At 45.5% G+C, this 20,177-nt stretch overlaps 3 protein-coding genes across 5 annotated transcripts in view; 2 read left to right on the top strand and 1 right to left on the bottom strand.

The window, feature by feature from the left end:
* The first annotated feature begins 1,844 nt into the window (after positions 1-1,844).
* LOC121594869 lies at positions 1,845-4,153 on the top strand. The gene is made up of 2 exons (XM_041918627.1): positions 1,845-2,229; positions 2,619-4,153. Exons 1-2 carry the CDS (start codon positions 2,051-2,053, stop codon positions 3,781-3,783), a joined length of 1,344 nt encoding a protein of 447 aa, XP_041774561.1. The 5' UTR covers positions 1,845-2,050; the 3' UTR covers positions 3,784-4,153.
* Positions 3,968-18,689, bottom strand: LOC121594870 (epidermal growth factor-like protein 7). The gene is made up of 7 exons (XM_041918628.1): positions 17,473-18,689; positions 5,158-5,256; positions 4,978-5,063; positions 4,691-4,912; positions 4,520-4,617; positions 4,353-4,448; positions 3,968-4,273 (listed from the first exon to the last, which is right to left on the bottom strand). The coding sequence occupies exons 1-7, from the start codon at positions 18,009-18,011 to the stop codon at positions 4,226-4,228; spliced, it is 1,188 nt and encodes a 395-aa protein (XP_041774562.1). The 5' UTR covers positions 18,012-18,689; the 3' UTR covers positions 3,968-4,225.
* LOC121594871 (G-protein coupled receptor 52) overlaps positions 7,776-20,177 on the top strand; it is a 47,144-nt gene continuing 34,742 nt past the window's right edge. Inside the window, exons 1-2 of one of the 3 annotated variants that reach the window (XM_041918631.1) lie at positions 7,776-7,958; positions 8,458-9,003. The gene's annotated coding sequence lies outside the window, so the exon portion shown is untranslated. Of the gene's footprint in view, positions 7,959-8,384; positions 8,406-8,457; positions 9,004-20,177 lie in introns of those variants that run through there. The other 2 variants (XM_041918634.1, XM_041918632.1) reach the window with 2 other exon arrangements.

The raw sequence follows: 20,177 nt of genomic DNA, 5'->3' as shown, positions 1-20,177 counted from the left end.
TAGTGTAACATATTATGATAGTTTATCAACCAGAATAACATCACTTTCATGAAAAATAATAAAATATGTTTATTTGTGAGCAGTTTTTGTGAAACTGCTGCACTAGCGTGCCGAAAACTGATACAGTTACCCTACGTTAACAGAAGTGATCGCCTCACTGGTAAATGACAGTACTGTCGTGTGGGACACTGCTTCTAGACGACCAACTTTTGTACCGCGACAAATTTTCTGCGCGCTCTTTGTTCTAAAACAACATCTCAGTTTTAGAACAAAATCAGAGGTAACCGTGATTATCGCGGGTTTGTGAAATTTTCACAGAATGGCGTTTCGCGACATTACGATCGAAGTAAGCCATACATTCATGCTAAAACAAGGACGGTTTGACAGATAGAATGTGTCGCAAAAAATTGTCGCGGAAGATTTTTTGGGTCGTCTAGAAGCAGTGGGACACTTTTGTAACGCCAGTGTCACGTCGGTTTGTCGGTGCAAACCCAAGCGCCACAGATTAAGCTTAAACGACTGGAAAATTGAATATCCATAGGAAAAAAATGAAAGCTTCACAACTTCATTGGTTTGATCAATAGATGGCGTATTACAACTCATCATTATATTGCTATCCTTTTCTTGCAATGTGTTTCGACAAGTTTCATCTTATAATGACCTATATAGCCTTCTAACTTTCTGAGCAAAAATCTATATGAATGGTCGTGTGGTCAGATACGTGGGTATCAACACCAACGACCATCACTCAATTCTCACTTGCTTCAGTACTGGTGGTTTCCGTTGGAGTTTAGTAATTAAACAATTGTATCGCCGTTCTAGTTCTAGCGATGCATAACTTCAATGCGAAACCATACAACAGTACAGAGGAAATGAGAAAGCTCTCCTCCAAGCGATGAAGCTCAACTGGTTGGTGGGGTATCCCACCAACAGAGAGCGCCACCAGCTTTTTTGCTATTTTTAGAATGCATGAGTCGTTTGGCGTCTGCTAAACGAAGTCTTTCTATATTCCGTTTAGGTAGAGAATTTGAGGCGTTTAGATGCCGTTTAGTGGTCGTTTAGTGGATTTGTGGCACTTGGGAATACTAACTTCACAACTTTCATGCGAAACCATACAACAGTACAGAGGGAAGGAAAAAGCACTCCAAGCGAGGAAGCTTCACTGGTTGGGTATCCCACCAACAGATGGCGCCACCAGCTTTTTTTTACATTTTTAGAATGCAGGAGTCGCCGTCTGCTAAACGAAGTCTAGAAATACTTCCGTTTAGGTAAAGAGCTTGAATCGATTTGAACCCGTTTAGTGGTCGTTTAGTGGATTTTTGGCACTTGGGTCGTCAATTCGTAAGACTTAATATCATGCCCGTAAAGGGTTCATGCCCCAAATGGACCGTGTCACCAGACGTAGGGCTGACTATCTTGCTATGGGGGGTAACCCATAAGTCACAGAAAGCTTAATCTTAGGGTATTTTTTTTATTATTTCAGCATCGAAAAAGTCATTATGGGCCGCATTTTAGGTGCAACATGCGCATGCGCAAACGGACAGAAAACTCGTTGAAATTGACCCCCAAAAAATGGCCAGTCTGACCTATTTACATTTTCATCTTCTAGTTAAAATAGCATTCTAATATTGATTTCATAAACCTTGCCTCAATATTAAAATTTTAAATATTCTTCACCTAAATAAGACATGAAAATAAAATAAATTACCCTTTTTCGAACATTCAACCGTCACTTTGCAAACCCCGATTTCAAATTGCGTTTCTTTTCGAAGGAACCGGCTCGGTTTACAACCGCCACGGGTTCAGTTCTTTCGCACCGCTCTGCGTACCGCTTTCGTGTGGTTGCGTGCCTGTGTGTATGTGTGTCCATCGCGTCATTCAGTATTGGTGGGTGATAGGTAAACAATCGCGGAAACACAATTTCACTCCGAAACAGTGAAAAATCACCTCCTTCTCTTCACACCATCACCACGCAACGAGACGCGAAGTGGTCCAAAACTCCCCCCGAACCCATTGACAGCGCAAGTAAAGCGGAAAGAAACGACAAACCATGGAAGGAGAGGCGCGTTTTGTGATGGATCGGCTGAACGATCTCGAGGAGCAGCTAGCGCCCGGCTACCAGAAGGCTTTTACCTTCAACCTGCCGACGGTAACGCGACCGATGCTGTGGGACTACATGCTCCGCCTGATGAAGGCCGTGTCCGGCAACGATAGTCTTCTGAAGGCACTGTAAGTAGTCGGGAATTGGGAGGGGACACGGTTAGCGCGTTTGCTGCGATCGGTTTCACACGCGTTTCCGACGGTGTCGGGCAAGTAGGGTCTGCCCGCGGTGTTGCGGTCGGCTCGCTGCTTGCGCGGTCAACGGATCCTAGTGTCGTTCGCGGAACGTCAATCTGAATGTGGCAGATATACCGGCGGGGTTGTCATTTGTGTGACCGTCAAATGTTAACGTCGTTCGTTCGTTCGCCTGGCTGGTTGGCTATCTCGTCAAACATTTTATTTCACACTCAAAACATTTCGATTGATGCAGTGACAGGAAAGCGAAGCAAAAAAAATGTCATCCATTATTACTTTCCTACAAAAAATCACTTCTAATCCTAATCGATTCTCCTTTCCAGACAATCGTGCGCGGAAAACAATCCCGAGTACGGGGACGACTCCGTAGGCTGTGTGCAGCTGCGGCGCGAAGACACCTACTGCACGGTGAAGGGCCAGATCCACACGATCGGCCCGTGCGACGATGGGGAAAACATGGAAATCAAAATCTACCAGCTGACGGTCACGATCGACGAGGAGAACCATAAGGTGGAGTCGGTCGCGTGCAGCGACTGTGCCGAGCTCGGGTTTTGCCAGCACACGGTCAGCTTGCTCCTCTGGCTGCACACGCAGGACCAGCCCGGCACGCACCAAGACGTGGAGTGCTTCTTCCGCACGCCGCTCGCCACCGAGCTTGAGCAGATCCCGGCGAAGCCGCCGGTCAACAAAACCAAAACGAAAAACTTCATCCGCGAGATCGTGCACGGCCTGCAGACGGAGGACATCGACTGTCCGCTGCGGTGGAACTTCTCGTCGGCGAACAAAAAGTTCTCCAACCTGTCGATTCACGAGCTGATCATCTGCGCGGTGAAAAACCGCTACTCGGTGGCGCAGTTTTTCGAGCATGCGCAGGCCGTCGTCGCGTCCGCGTCCGGCGTGCTGGCGGACAAGATCAAGTTTCAGCCCCGCTCGAACCCCTGGTTCCAGGAGCTCCGGTACGGGCGCATTACCGGCGCGAAGGTGTTCGAGTGTACGCAGCCGAACGCGTCCCCGACGCTGCTGCACGAGAAGATACTGGGCTGCAACAAGGAGATCGATACGCAGCTGCAGCGCAAAAAGTTGGCCATCCGCCAGCGACTGGAAAAGTACACCAAGCGCACGTACGAGAGCCCGCGCATCACGATGAACGCGTCGTTCCCGATCATCTTCAACGTGCCGGACGGGATCTGCCCCCAGCACGTGGTGGAAATCAAGTGCCCCCGGTCGCACGAAACGATGAAGAAGTACGTCACGGCGGATGGGAGCCTGCAGGAGAAGTACTATCTGGAGATGCAGGTGCACATGCTGATGTATGGCGCGACGTCCGGGGTGGTGTGCGTGGCCGATCCGAACTTCGAGACGAACAACGAGCTGTTCATGCACTCGTTCAACCTGAACAAACCGTTCGTGATGAAGAAGCTGCAGAAGGCGCTCGAGTACTGGGAGAACAACGTCTACCCGGAGCTGATGGCGAACTGGTCGGAGTAAGTGTGAAGGGTTGTGAGTGGCACGGTCCCAAAACTCTTTTCGGACAGGAACTAGATGCCTCAGGACAGACAGCAGGGGACAGCAGGAACAAAAACCGGCACAGAGAGAATTCAGCAAAAAAAACAGGCAAACAGAAGGAGAAGACAACCCAACACGCGGTCTTTAGTAAATAGTCTATTTTTTAATCTTCCTTATTTTTGACAACACGTACAAACACACACACACACACACACACACACACACACACACACATGAATAGAAGACACACAGCTCGCAGACACACGTACGTACATGAATTACACCCAAACACACACATACACACACAGGCAATAGCATTTTAAGGACAATAAATGTAAGACTTTCAATTCTATTGAACATAGCATGGCAGTACGGGGGTACGGGTTAACTTAGAAACAGGTTCGCACCATTCGATCCGGTTTGCCTAGTGAACCCGATTTCCATAGTCCACCGGTGGAAATAGTCGTTGGTTCTGGAGGAGAAAAGAAAGTCCCACAAAAACGCGTTAATTCGGTATTGTAGAAGCTAAAATAGTTTACAAAATCACTTACCAATCGTGCGACCTGTGATTTTAGCACCGAAACTGCATCCATCGTGTACTGGACCTTTTTGGTCAGCTCCTGGCGGTCGTCGCGGGAAGCCATTAGCTGTAAGAGGAAAGCAAAAATCACCCCGAGTCGTAAGAGTCTGCCAATTTCACCCGGCACCCGACAATTACCTGCTCCAGCTTCCTTAACCGTATGTCAAGACTGTCGTAATCGACGTCGAGATCGTTTTCCATGTCACGCGCCTCCGTGGCAAGGTCGTTCGTTTCATCTGAAACAAAAAAAAAGGGAAAACCGGTCACTCAGTGTACCGTTCGTCTCTTCCATCGTTGTCGTGAGCTTACCGATCTTTTTGCACGTTTGACGATCGCTCTGCAGCATGAAGCCGTCCCGGCACGTGCAGTAGTACGAACCTTCCGTGTTGTAGCAGGTCTGGTCGCACGGTTTGTGCTCCTTGCACTCGTTCACGTCCAGCTCGCAGTACTTGCCGGTGAAGCCGGCCGGACAGGTGCACCGGTCCGGTGCGGTACAGCGGCCACCGTTCCGGCACGGCGTTTGACAAATGGCTGTAATGGTAGCATGGTAGTTTGAGAACCAGACTCGATTGTAAAGGAAGTCTCATCACACTTACGCTTAAAACATCCATCGGCAACGGTGGTGGTTGTTTCCCAGCCCCGGCAGCATACCTCCCGCGTGGCCACTGGCGCCGAGTACGTTCTAATGGGAATGGGGGAAAAAAGGGCAAAACAGTTATCACATCCACGTGCGGGTTCGTAAGACTGTCCCCATTCGCTCCCCCTTTTTTACTCACCGAAGTCCATAACAGTTGGCCGGATCCCGGCAGGGTGCTCCCTGGTACGTCTTTATCACCGACTTGCGATACACATGCACGGTGCACACGTTTTTGCCTCTGCAAAGAAAAAAAAACGGGATCAACAAAACCATGAGCACGAGCATGAGCAAAAGCGAACGATCCTTGGCGCTAAGCGGACGGCCACGCCAAACGGCACGTATTACTTGGATGGACGGTGGCAAAATGGGTTCTCGGGAAACAAACACTACACCGAGAGAAAGAAAGATTGGGTGGGAAAAAGTGCGTCGCTCAACGACGAAGTAAGTGAATGGAACAACGGGGTAGGACCGTGTATGTGTGCGGCGCGGTTGGAGTAAAACTGCACTTCCCGGTTTACGGTTAATCACTCTTCAAGGCCATCGAATCGGCTGGTGTGTCAGACAGAATGGTGTGGTTTTCTAATGGTTTTCTCGCTCGCCCCACCATTAAGCGGTCGGCGGGGGGGGGGGACTGTGTGTCGTTATGTGAATGCATTCGCATGGGAACGAAGCTTTTGCGTTTTGTTTCGACTCTAATTGAGAGCTGCCATGTCCTATGCGTGGCATTTTGCAATCTTGCAAACACGCTGGACGCAATTAAGATACGCAGTCTGTTGCAGTGCCGGAGGAGAGTCGCTCTTGTGATTGTGTGAGACAGTTTGAACTTTGTATGGTCGAAACATGGAAATGAATTTTAGCGTTTTGTCCTTTGGTTTTTAAGGTACATTCTTGAGTATCGTATCGTTTGAACACTTTTCGAACACTCCCAAATTAGTGAATTGCCCAGATATGGATACTTTTTGCTCAAACAGCTGAAATTTAACATCGAAAAAACCCTCACCGTGGGAAATTCCACTCCCAGAAACTGCAACAGTGTCAGAATTCAACTGGTCCATAGTCATCTCGTCCATGAAATACCATCCCACACATAGGCGTTTTTGAAGCGTTCAGATATGACGAGATTAAGCCATACCCAAGCAGGGATTCCTTATGACTTTGTAGACCACTTCGATGAACACAGAGATGCTAAATTCGAAGGAATCCAGACGACTCGGAACAACTTAACAGGTTAACCCCGGACGACTTCGTACAGGTCCGAACAACTCCCAACAACTCTGGACAACTTGGAACAACTCCGAATAACTCCGGACATTTACGAACCTAGAGTCGTCTGATGGGGTCTGGATAGTTTGGATTCATTCCAAAAGCAATTACGGAGGCAGTTTTTGTATTAGCAACTAAAATTCCGGTTCTCATCTCATCCGAACTCACCCGGAGTCATTCGGACCCAAACAAACTATTCCGAAGTCTTCTAAATTCTTTGAGAGACGCCTAGATTCATCCGAATTCAAAATCTTCAAGTATCAATACTTTTTCTGAAAAACAACAAAGAAAGTGAAGATCAAGCAGTATTAAGGACGGAGGGTTTAAGGAGTTAGTTGAGACACGTGATGAGTTCAGAGTGAATGTTCGACACAAGAAGAAGACTACAGTGTGATATCATTGTAGATCATGTAGATTGTATTGAGAGGATGCTTAGAAATGTTTGAATTGAAAATTGATACAGGCCTACCTTAGACTCAAATGAGATAGGTTCTTATTTAGGTTACTAATATGGAGCAGACTAGGTCCCTGAGATGGTATGTTATTGAGCTCTGCTTTAAGCTCTATTTCCAAATAAGAAACTGCTCCAGTAAAAACTGTGAAGATTTTCTGCACATTGGTTATCGCATACCAGACGGCAAAATAGTAGATGAGCACGATACAAATACAAACGATCAAATTACTACCTTTATATCTGCCAGAAAGATGTTAACGTATTTTTTCCCCCATATCGAACACCTCTAGGCAACTGATTGACCACGATCAACCGATCGTTACCCTCTAATCCCTCAATCTCCCACCCTCTCTGCTCTCTCGTCATGCAGTGTTTCGAACGTGATCCGGTGGTACGGTGCTAAAATTGGTTTGCTAATTTTAGGAAATAAATAATTCCCACATCGACTTCGTGCTCCCTCCTGGTGCTCTCCCTAGTGGTGTCGTCTGTGCGCCCTCTTCGCCCGAGCGGATCGCACGATTAAACGGTTACTTCCTGCGGATCGTCTATAAGATGTGTCAATACACATTTACCGGCGATCACACACGGTCTTTTCCTTCCCCTCGACTCGGGTGACAACCCTCAGCGCACGATCGTGGGGGTGAGAAGGTGATCACACTTCTCTCGTTTTCCGACGCTTCCCATCGATAGTACAAATCTCGCTAGCGAGGAAAATCGTTTGCTCTTTGCTCTTGGCTTCTCAAATCTCGACTCAAGCCCGAGTGAGATTCTAATCCACCAATCATCTGATAAAGTGGCCCCGAAGCCCGATCTATACCACCACCTGTGACGCGCAGAGAGACAGAGCACTCCCGGGGAGTGAGTACCAACTCTACACAGCTCATTTCACCCAAACGGGAGAGGTGTTTGCGGCCCTTTCCTTCCGCGAGTGTGACAGTTTCTCTGCTCATCTCATACACGATTAAGACACTTTTCCGCAAAATTAACAGCGCCTCACCGCCACCGCCCTGTCGGCATCAATGATCGTCCCACGAGCGCACACGGGGGGCGCGTAGTGACACTCTTTCTCTCGCGGTACCGTTCGCGAGGACAGTGATCTCACAAACTTCCCAAGGATGAGACGGCTCTAGCTGCCAGAAGCAAGGAAGCGGGTGATCGTTTGTGCTGCCGTGTTAGTTTTACCAAAATTGCCAATTAAACCGGGCGGGTGCGCGTGTGATTCTGTAAGTGATTCGTTGTTAGGCAGGCTTTATCGAAACCTGCCATTGGCTCCAGCTAGTGCCAATGGAAACGAGCTGATGCGAATAATTGTCCAAGTGCCGAAAAGCGTTAACGCCGCGCGTTTGTGCGTGTTTTGCCATTGCGATTGCGGCCCAATTTTCCGCCCGCCTGCTTCCGTAATTAAATTCGTCAAGTTGTGAAGAGTGGCGGTGTGTGACGCGCGTTTGCGTGGCGAAATGTTGGTGTTTATTTTTATGCAAATATACGCGCTGATCGTGATCATAATCGAGAAAGTGTCGGCGAAGCGCCACACGCTGCCAAAGTGTGTGTCGGCGTGGGAAAATTCTGCGTGTAAAGTGTGTGGCAAATTGTTTTTCAGTGTTTGATCAGTGTGTGTGTGTGTATGTTTTTTTTTCTTTCGTTTGTTTCTATACATCGATTCGGTGCATGTAAGCGCGGTGTATGTTTTAATGTTTGTGTCACTGTTTAAATTCTTTCTAGTTCCGATGATCTGTACATATTGTATGCAAAAAAGCACATAAAACAGGAGAGGTAATCGTTTGATTTAAAAGCAAGAACAGAAGTCTCCCTGTGCAGTGTGTCTCAATCTCTTTCCCAGCTACCCTTCCCCGAGCCGATCGGTATGTTCTGTTGCGCGTGTTTATTAATAAATACGATTGCAATACGATCATCGGTGTGGGCCGTCCCGCACAAATGATATTTGCCAGATTGGCTAGGAGTGTTTGAAAAGGGTTTTTTTCCGCCTTGATTTTTGTTGATGCATCTGTCTGCCGATCATCGGTTTGCCGGTGTCCCCGAATGACAGACAATAAATATGCATCGGTTTTGCCTGCGACAGCCATTCGCCGACGACGGAATTGTATCTCCCCGGTGCAGCGTTTGAAGTTCAGCTTGCCGCAAATGTGAGTTGCGTGACAATTGGCATCGTGTATCGGGCCAGGGAAAAACGAACACAAAAAAAGAAGCAACGGATAAAGTAGCAGGCTGCCCTATTGGTGGACTACTTACGGTGGGATAGAGTTTACGGTGAGTAAAGAAAGGGTTTTGTCTAAAGTTTAATGGTGCAATTCAAAAAGGTAGATGATGTGTGGAGGCCTTTCGCGTTGGATTAGTGGTCTTGTTCTGTTTGGATAAAAATAATCGACAAAGGGCACGGAATTAGAATTAGACGCCTTTTTATATCACTCATAGAAGAAATACGTCGAGTAAGATCAAGTTGACATTCCACTCCAAACACTAAAGATCTTGTTCCAGTTGTAGTGATGTGTAATCCACTCCAAAACCAACCCTGAAAAACAGAATTTGACTCAAAATCAAAACTAATTTCATCGCTGAAATTGGGTGTGGTAATTGTGTCCAGAAGAATTTCGACGACTCTTAATGACTCTGGACGACTCTGGAGGAATTCAGACAACTTTGGAGAATTTCAGACAACTTCGGAGTGCTTTAGACGACTCCAGAGGACTCAGGACGACTCAGCAGGATTCAAGAATACTGCGAAGAGCTCCGGATGAATATGGACGAATCTGGAAGACTACAAATGACTATGGATTTACCAGAGGACTCGGGATGACTTCAGATAATTTCGGACAATTCCAGAAGAGTGCGGAAGAATCACAACGAATAAATCTGAACTATACTGTTTGATTTTGGATCGAAACGGTTTGATTGAAAGTATTTATCTTAAAAGCGTAAGACGACACTATTACGGTTTTGGGTAGATTCGTCTGCATTAAACATATCACTACGATTGCTATACGGAGTCATCCGGAAGCATTTCAACTAGTAATGTACCCAGTGGCGGATGAAGACGAGAGGAGCCCCTAAGCGGTGACACTAATGTAGGGCTGATTAAAGCGTCGAACAGGGGATTGAATCAAATATTCTGAACCAGAGAAGGATTGAGTAGCAATTTTACTTTTGATCCGGGGGTGGATTCTATTTTCGAGGCCCCTCCAGATCACGAGGACCCACGCGGCCGCTTAGTTTGCTTGGTGTTTAATCCGCCCCTAAATGTACTTATCCGGAGTGGACTCGAGGATCAACTCCGACTTTGGAGCGCAAAATATGAATCCGTCCCCGGAAAAATGTATTTACCCATCGCTAATTTGAACCTGTCCGAACTGTATCGAAGTTGTCCGGTTTCATTCATATTTTGGACATTGTTTGACAATTTACGGTAACAAAAATCAGAGCCATTTCGTCGGAAATCATCCAAAGTCGTCCAGAGCTAGCTAAAGCCAGATACATTCCGACTACTACTAGCACCGGAACCGGAACGATTAGTCCGGCAAAATTTCAAATTAACTCCTCACTGTTGCGCAAGACCTCGCATTATTTAAATTCTTTTTATTTAAACATCATTAAACCATCTTCGCCTATCATGTGCTATCAGAGCTCCGAACTGACAGCTTCATAAAGTCTGAAGTAATCTCATGGACCCTCAGGAAGATCTTCATTTATTACCACTGATGTTCTTTTCCCACTTCAGACTTAAAATCCCTATCTCTGTCCAGCAACTCTCATGCCTTGAACATATTTTAGACTTTTTTTTTTAAAAATCATGATCTTCTTTATCAACCTTCAATCCTTTGGTCACGTCCAAAACAAGCAACAGTTCCACCAATAAACCCATTTTAATAACGTCAATTTACAATCTTAAGTGCATTCTTTGGAAGCAATCAACCCGTTACGAACCGTCGTCCAATTTTTCGCATGCCAAACAGCCGTGCGGGACGAATCACCGTACTTTCCATAAACACATCGTGGTCGCATCGTGGAGCATGTGGGGGGCATAGAAAACTTAATTAAGCCGTTACCACCGAAGCTGAGCGGCTGCATGCCGTGCATTCAAATTCATCCCTCTACATTGCCCTTCGACACGGCACGAAGTGCATAAAAATTGCATCGGGCATTAGTTACCGCTGCGGCTCCGAATCACTGGCGATGCGTCCTTGTTGCATCGAAACGCGCCAATAAATCATTCCCTTGACTGCTGCTGGTACCTGCTGCCTGTGCATTCAGTGTGGACTGCATACGCGTTGATGATTCGCAACTGCAAACGATCAATCAAGGCCATCATTGGTGTCGATTAGTGGGAGCGGGAAGCGACACCCGACTCACACGGCAACTGCCCTCACGCTTGGCGTTGCAGTTGGTTTTGGCTGGAAGAAACTGGGCGATTATTTTAAGAAGCTCGACCGCCACTTTCTACCGTGAGCAGGAGCATTAAGCTGTTGACTCTATTAATCAGACTCAGAAGGTTTTGCATGGGGAACTGGAGCTACGATGGAGCTGGTCTCGGTGCTAATAAACGGTAACAGCAAACAAAAAATGCCACAAACACATCCAGGCCGTCGTAAGACGTCGCAAATATGCACACATGATGAGCGAATCGGTGTGATGATAACACACCACACACACGAAATGTATGCAAATGGGTTGGGGTAGGTATACCCTTCCTTTACGGCGGTAGCCGGTTGTGGATAGATACAGCTATAAACCAAACACACTTTGCGTCATCTCTTCCATCTTAACACACTCCGGATGAGTCGTTTCGTCTTATTTCTCGGTTTACTGTCGCATAAATATGATGAAGTGGTATGTCCATAAATGGGTGCAAAGTTATTGCACCTCATAACGTCGATCCCTCCCGTGTTCTTCACCTCCCAGTGGGGCAGCATTACAGTGCGATAAAGTGGTGATTTATCCGTTCGGTTTCTTTCGGGCAGAGCGATGTCTGTTTGTAGCAACTTTTCATACATTTAAGCCCATTCCACACCTCGGGACGATCAGGGATCAGGAAGTTAGCGTATAGAAATTATTCATCTAGCTGTCGGTAGAGATACATTTGTGGAGCTTGATGCTACAATGCTCTCCCAGGTGTGAATTGGGCGCTTTTTCTGAGACGTGTGATTAATAGCCCGTTTTACTCCCCATCAATGAGCAACTGTGCAGGAAGAATTTGAAGCTCTTGTACAAAAATCATGTTTTTCACACCAATATAGAGTTACATTGTTATTCAAATGGTTTTCCTTCTTCGATTTACACGACAACTGCACAAAGATTGCCTGCCAGACCAACCTGTTTTGGACATCTAATACATTGAAAGTTCATGACTAATTGTTTGGCCCGATTGAGTAAATCTTCAAGGACGAGCAAGGCATTGATTTATGTTTCTTGCTTAGAATTTATGGGCAATAAATTCATCCCAAAGATATTTCAATGTTTTCGCCTCATGCATAGGTTCAGGCCGACTTTTGTCCCTTGGAACCGGATGTAGTGCAACTAAGGGTAGTAGATAATCTGCAGGGGAAACTGGACACCCCTTAGGTTTTATTATATAATTGCTTATTATATAAACTTTATAATTCGTCTTAAAAAATTAATTAGGATAAATACGATTTACAAATTTTGCGTAAAAATGTGGTTTCTACCAGTTTGAAAATAATCTTTTTTGTATATTGTAAAAGTATACAATAAAAGAAAAAGTATATATTTTGTAAGTTGTAAAATATATTGTCTGTGCAAGAAATTGTAAGTTTCAATAAGTGACATTTTTAAAGATGTGGTATTTTTAAACGATTGGTCTTAATGATGTCGTTAAATTGAAGCATTTTCTTAAAAATCCAACACAAATTATACAAATGTTTCGACCATGGCAAAATGGCACAGCTCCAAAACATCCGATTATATCAATTGTAACGTGTAAATGATATTGTTGGAGGATATATAGAGCAATGCAAGAATGCAACAGATAATTCATAGATCAACAGCATAAGCCTGGAATAATCTAACAGTAATTCTAAGTTTAGTGATTCATTCAAAATAGTATGGATAAAACTGATATACATGTCCATGCATCCTCAAATTCTTAGCTTCGTTTTGCATAAGGATTTATAGAATTCAACGTTATTACGGCTTCGATTGTATTTTTTTAATTCGTTTTACGATGTTTAAGATAAAATGATAACAGGAAATTAATACATTAAACGAAATCGTTGTTATATCGCTGACTTCAGATTGCTATTTAATCACTGTATTGTGTAACAACCAAAATTTTGTAAAAAAAAGGCAATAGTTATCGCAAGCAATTTAAAGTATCAAAATCTATATGAAGAAAAAAAAGTTATTTACTAGAGCTTATAAAATAATCGAAATTTAATAAGAACAATTATATTTATGTTTAAAGCTGGTGTTTTTTTGTTTACGAATTTCTCCATTTTTAAATGGGCTAATGGTATTGTAATAACCTTAATGTTGTAATAATCTAGAATTGTAATATTACTGCCCCAAATCTCAGCCTACAATTGCATCTACAATATCTTTACACTCAACAAGCGTTTTCACATTTCCTACTACACAACACGCCCTCCTTTCCGCTGCACTCCAAGGGCCATGCACGTTCGTTGCTCGCTTTTTGTAAGAACATACGAAACACATGTTCACAGGCGTATAGTGCCCTTCGGTCTCCTATCGTCACCCGTCTGCCTAGACTAGCCACTCGGGGTCTGCGGAGTGTGCTATGGTGTTGGCACCCCCCCTCCCTCCCCAAGTTATTAATAGCCGGACGCGTGCGAAAGTGTCGGCCGCAAGTTTTATTTTTCCTCTTCCCCGTTCTCCCCCCTTCAATGGTCGACCTCGCAGCAAAAATGCCATGCAAAAAGTGCAAGCAAAAGGTGGCCAAAAGAAAGCAAACCCATTCCCCCCGCATTCTAAGGTGTCGGTGATCGGTGCGATCGTATTTATGCGATTGGGCTGTGTTTTCTTCTAGTTCTTCTTTCGTGCTTCGCGCGGAAGTTGCGTCTGGGGTTGAGTGCTGAGATTATGAGTCATTGCCGGAGGGTATGACGAAGGCAAGCAAGCAACGTTGTGTGCCCCAAGGGGGTTGGGCCAGGATGTGAATTATGTTCGAATGCAATCCGAACCAGGCTGATGGCAGAATAAGAGAGAACAGAGAAAGAGAAGGATTGAGGGAGAAAAAGGGGTTGGATTGTGCCATTATAATATTACACGGTTCGTTAGACGATTACGCGAGCAAAGCGCGAGCGGTTAAAAAGGGCAAACAAGGGCTGCGTAAAAAGCAGCAACACGAAATGAGGAAAAAAACATAAATCTGTTGTTTTTCTTTTTTTGGTATCAAAATATACTAGAATAGAACTGGGTACGCTCGAAACACACACACACACACACACACACACACACACACACACACACACACACACACACACACACACACACACACACACACACACACACACACACACACACACACACACACACACACATCGCGCTGTAAACACTCTAAACCTTGTCCGATGAATTACTGCCATTAACGCTGCACAACACTTTGCACAAACACGCATTGCATTAACACATTGCAGCTTGGTGTGATAGTAACGAGAAGCATACTCGAGAGGGAAGCGAAAAAAACCCCTCCATGGAGGAACGTGCTGATCCCCATCCATATGGAGAAGTCATATTACACGCTCATCCACCGAAATCGCCATTGTCCGATGACGGGTACAGCAATGACTTATTGACTCATGTGCAACGGCATCGGTAGGAAAGTTTTCACAGAAGCCATGGCGCGAAGTCACGATCACTGGTTCTACGCACTGGTTTTCCGCTCCGCTATGACTTATTACCTTCCATTATTCATTAATCCGGCACGGCAATTGTCATTAGATCGGTCTTTAATGGGCTCGGGCGGCATTGCAACGGTGGGAATGGTTTGCTTGGAGGGTTTGATTGATGGGCGCTGGTAGAACGATTTTATCGCTTGTGAGGGTGTAGGAATTCCCTGCGTAAGATAACATGGGAGTGATTTCGAGATTTATTTCTTAATGCGCTCGCCTCATGTGGGTTTTCCATCCGTTGGATGTGTTTGATACCGGAAAGGGTAGGGAAATTGGTTGGTACATCGTCGCTTACCCAATACTATTCAGCATATTTATCTGTTAAACTGTATAAAATGTGTTAAATATTTCATTTTTACAAGGATTTATCATTCGAATTACAATTTATTTTCAATAAAGCACGAGATTTATTACCTAAAAGTCCCAAAATGACAATCCCTTACATTCCAAAAATCTGTACTAAAATGTACTAAAAACTTGGAGGTCAATCCCATATGTTTAAACATAAATTGCAAACCAAATGCCTGACACAAACATCTCCAACGCCAAATTCTACACCTGCTGAGCACTCCACGTGCACGCTGACGATTGACAGAGTGTCCTGTAACAAGATCACATAAAAAATCATGGCCCCGTAAACACAAAAGAGTCACACTTTGACAACACTCACAGCCGTTGTATCTTTATTTGCCCGCTGGCATTTGTTTTTTTGTGCCCCATCAACATCAAAATAAACGATCTCGTATTGAGAGATTTACTCCCGACGCGAAACAAGGTGTCAAAGCGACCATCGATCAGATTGCGGCTCGCGGCTCGTAACAATTCGCACGCAGAAAACGGCTCCCAAAAATGCATTTGCATACAAATGGGGACGCATAACGACGCCGCCGACCCAATACCACATGAATGGGTGTGCCGGCAAGGAAAAGACAGTAACAAAACCACAAAAAAAAAAAACATTTGCAAATTTCATGTCGGACGATGAATGCATTTCTCACACACTGTGGTACAGGAAACAAGGCAATTTAGATCTCTATCGGATTGTAAAATAAATAAAGCAGTCGAGCGAGCGGCTGAGGAAAGGTTGTGCCAAACAGAACGATCATTGTTTTGTTGGAGTTGACTATTTTCGGGTGGTAAGCATCCTTTAACCTCCAATGGTTGCTCGAACTGAAACAAATCAGACGAATGCTGTCGGTGTTGGTTGTGGTTTTAATTATAAATCTGAAGATACAGCAAAAACTGCCCACCCCAATCCGACACTAAATCTGCACCTCACGCATCTTCTTCGCGCTAGCATCGCTGTCTTGTTTTTAAGAATCATACCGCGATGGTTTTATTTTTGCATCCATCCGTAACGATCGGTGCAGAAGGATTGCATTCCAGCGCCCAAAGGTTTGGCGCTTATGCAGCAGGCAAGCAAGACAATAATAATGAGAGGAAAAGACAGAAAACGCAGACCCTCCAGCAGCGTGGTAAGGCTGAAGCCGTTTGCTCCAGCCAACCAGTCACCGCAGGCTGCATTAATCTTCTCCGACTTGCGTGCTCATCCTGCTGTGGAGGTCGTGGGCAGCAAAGTCGCCTCCTTATAGGCCCTCTTATATTCCAATGTTTTGAGTCAGATTGAAGGCAGTGCCTTTATCCTTGACGTGTACGGGGGAAAAAGTAAAATTAATACGACGCAGACGGTAAACGATCATGTCAGACTGTCTGACGGGTTCTGGCGGTGTGAGGCTCAGGAGTTGAATAGGCGTAGGAGGACAGTGTCGGTACTGGAAGGATGCCATCGCGCGATTTACGGCCAGCCGGAAGGAAGCAATTTGTTGTGACTGTTTAGTTGTTGTAAATTGAATGGCATGTAGCAGCCATGAAGCATACATTTGTGCCAGTTTGATGGCTTGTTAGTGTCACTGTGTACTAAAACGAACTTTTTGAAGAATAATTCCTTTTAAGTAACTGATAAAACAATTTTTTTTAATTTGCTATCGAATTTCAGCATGTTCTAGACTCTTATCTATACTGGACATTCTAAAGCAGCCCAAAATAATTAGACTGTGTAACGCGATCTCCAAAGTTAATATTAAAATATCGTGAAGACGGTCTTAAAGTAATTGAAATAAAATATTCAGATTGCAAGTTTTGACGAATTACAGCAAGCTCTAAGCTCTTATCTATATTCGAGAAGTCTAACCCCATTAATAAGTTAAATGAACTAACCGATTATGAATGTTGATGTTTAGATCATATCCGTAAGTCTCCTAATACGGTCTAACAAGGTCATAAGCGTTATATCGCACAATAAGTAAATGATCCTACTTATGCAATAGTAATTTTCAATTAATTTCAAAAAGTTCTAGGCTTTTATCTATGCTGGTCATTCGTGAGCAACCAAAACCATTAACCAGCCAAATGGTCTGAAATAGATTTTCAAGATTGACATTGATTCATTGACAGGATTGATCACATGATGAAGGTCTTAAAGCATTTAAAACTGCATAGTACGTTACGATCAATTCGTAACAAATATTCCAAATTTCAACATATCTCAGAAAGTCTTAAGCTCATATCTACGCTGGACATTCTTGAGCAGTCCAAAGTCATTATTTAGCCAGATGGTTCAAAACAGGTCCTCGAATAAAAATAAATAAATAAAATAAATAAATAATCTGATGTAAGAAGTTGATCTGATGTTTCATATGTTTAACATACACAATAAGTAATTTTTAAATATTAAAATTTTAATATTTAAATGATTCCAGGAGCTCTCGGATGCTCAAAGTATATCCACCACTCCACCAACAACACCAAACTCGAAGTATGTTCAAAGTACATCCACCACTCCACCAACGACACCTACCTCGTACTGTTGTTGTGGCGCGCACTTCCAACCGTCCCACTGCGCGTCAGCATACGGGTGACCGGACGTGCCGCTGGCACACCACCATTCCCGGATGTCCTGCGCCATCCAGCCGTTCCCGGCGGCGATGACGGCTGCGAATGGGCAGGATGGGCCTGACCGCGGTGATGGCGCCGATGCTGCGGTGGCGTCTCGCGATGATGGTGTTGCGGCTGGTTCCCGTGATGGTTCCCCCAGTGCTGCTGTCCAGTAGTGCCCGGATACTGGTACGGTGGCCGATAATCGCTCCCTCCATTACCCACGCTCCCGGGGCCACTTATTAGCGCGTAGTTTAAGGACGTCTGGTTCCGACTCCTGCTCGGCTCGGCCGTTCGGTGCCTGTGGTGATGTTGGTGCTGGTGATGCTGCTGATTTCTCAGGTGCTGGTGCTGCTGGGCAGGGTAATCATTGGCCGCTGCCTGTGCCCGCGAGAAACTTTCGACAGCGAGGAGTAGCAGCATGCCAACAAGCACCAGATGGTGCGCCAATTTCCGACCCATCGTTTGTGTCCACTGTTATTATGTACCAGCGCTACTGCTGCCCACTACCTGCACACACACACCTTTCGCTTTTTCGCGCTCTCTTTGTCGTTCAAACTGCTCCAAGAAACACGGAGCACGGCACGGGGATTACGAGATCAGCACGCAGATGTAGCGAACGGACCAACGGATAAAAGGGCACAATTATCTCGCACTCAATTAGAGCCCTACCGAGCGTCGTTAGTGGTTTCTGGGGAAGGCTCTTCTTAATAGGACCTCTTGTGAACTTTGTTGTTGGCTGCCTCTCAATGCCTCTTTCGCGGTTTCGCAAACAGACACAAAGACCGTATTCGATCCACCAAGAACACACACAGTACGATCACCACCGGTGCTTTCCAGCTTTCTTTCCAGGACGGGCGAAAGCACGCAAACACTCGCACTCTATCCCAAAATGATTAAATGCAAATTTGCAACTTCTAACCGGCGAGATCAAACCGAGGGTGACAAACAAAACAAACAAACACTTTTCTTCGGCCACTTCTTTCGCGTTTGCGGTCGTCGTTCGAGCAACCAAGGCGCGCACGCGGTCGACGATCGTGCGCTTCCTGCTTGCGCGACGGGGGCCCTGTGCTGATCGTGTACAACCACTGCCGTACAATACACGCAGCACCGGCCAGCACAATGCTCTCGGATGGACTAAACCGTCTCGTGTGCGCGCACGCTCGTTCTTGCCATCGGAGAGTGTTGGTTTGCGCTGTCCGATTCTTCCTGCTTGGTTGTGTCTCTTTCACGCCGCGGGCTTTGAATCTCCCCCTTTTAAGGGTGACTTTTTCACTCTCTCACACTCGCACGCACGTGCACGCCTGGAATCCTTTGTGATTGCGAGGGGGTTGGGGATTTGCGCCCTGCGTCTCTTGCACAGCTAGAACGATCGACGCCGTCGCCTCAGATGGGTTTTGTTTTTCTTCTTTTGAAGTGCTTTTTGCTCTCTGTCGCTCTCTCTCTCGACCGCTCTCTGGAAATGGCGATGGTGGGGTAGGAGCCTTGCAACCTCACTATGGGAGTTTCGCTGAGATGCTCGAGAAACAAAGGCAAAATATTTCACAACCCTCGTGCTGCAATTAGTTAAACATTCCTATTGAGTTCTTCTTCAAACTCCAATGAGAATCCTCTTGGGATGTTAAGAATTTGATTTAATTATATTCGAGCAGATCGCTATTGAATTTAACAGATTCTAAATCAACTGTTTCTGAATAAAACTTTATTTTGCACTATTTTCGGATGTCAAACAACACATCAGCCTTTACTAAAATTTTCCTTTGATCATTCTTAGCATCATCTTGTCCTATTTTCATACCGAGTCAGACGAAGCACAGCATCAGCTCCGAAAAGTGCCACCTTCGCAATGCATCTTTGCCTCAGTCTACATCGTCTACAAAGTGTTCCGCCGTACCGCGACGTACAGCCGGCACGTTGCAGTGCAGGGAAAGGTCTTTAGGTTTAGAATTACCCGATCGTGTGCATGTGCCGGACAACTTCTGGGTAAAGAATCGCCCGAGCAGGAAGAAAACGCACGTAAACGTCGATCGTGCGGGCGATGGCATGAATGGCATGGCAAGACAGAATCGTCAACAGGCACAGTCGGCACAGAACTCTCTCGCACCCGTGCCTCCCACTCCCACAAAACCTGTTGCAGCGTTTGAACTTTACTTTGCAACAACTTTATATGCAGCGCTCCGACGTGCGATGCTATTCTGCGGGAGTTGTGTTTGCATATCTTTCTCTTTTCACCCCAACGTCTGCTTCTACTCATCCCCTCTCTGAAATCGCTCTGTTTATTCATCTGAGATTGTTGACCACTTATCTTATCACCGCCAAGACACTGTGGAAGAGTAGTAAAAAAAAGGATAGAAAGAGCCAGTGTTTGCCGTTTGTTCGCGGATTAGCGGCGACTGCTCCCGCGACCATGGAGCGTTTGGTTGTTGAGGATTTAGAAGAGCCACTGGCATACATTTTATGAAGAGACAGGGAGATAGAGAGAGGGAACAGCAGCAACAAATTCAAAGCGCCAGCCAGCGCGCCGACCTACCCAATTAAACACCGCCACCGTCTGGGAACAATCTGAGCCAATTAAACTATTTATTTATGGCTGTTGATGGGAGGGAATTGTTTCTTATCGGTTTATTT

Source organism: Anopheles merus, chromosome 2L, assembly GCF_017562075.2.
Source record: "Anopheles merus strain MAF chromosome 2L, AmerM5.1, whole genome shotgun sequence".
In the NCBI taxonomy this organism is placed as follows: Eukaryota; Metazoa; Arthropoda; class Insecta; order Diptera; family Culicidae; genus Anopheles; species Anopheles merus.
Note: the sequence above shows the minus strand (reverse complement) of the source record. Positions and strands in the feature narration are given on the sequence as shown.

Coding starts and splice junctions, on each gene's coding strand:
- LOC121594869 (XM_041918627.1), top strand. CDS start 2,051: ATGGAAGGAGAGGCGCGTTTTGTGATGGATCGGCTGAACGATCTCGAG. Junction 2,230..2,618: donor GATAGTCTTCTGAAGGCACT/GTAAGTAGTCGG, acceptor TCTCCTTTCCAG/ACAATCGTGCGCGGAAAACA.
- LOC121594870 (XM_041918628.1), bottom strand. CDS start 18,011: ATGGGTCGGAAATTGGCGCACCATCTGGTGCTTGTTGGCATGCTGCTA. Junction 5,257..17,472: donor CGCCACAACAACAGTACGAG/GTAGGTGTCGTT, acceptor TTTTCTTTGCAG/AGGCAAAAACGTGTGCACCG. Junction 4,274..4,352: donor AATCACAGGTCGCACGATTG/GTAAGTGATTTT, acceptor TTTCTCCTCCAG/AACCAACGACTATTTCCACC.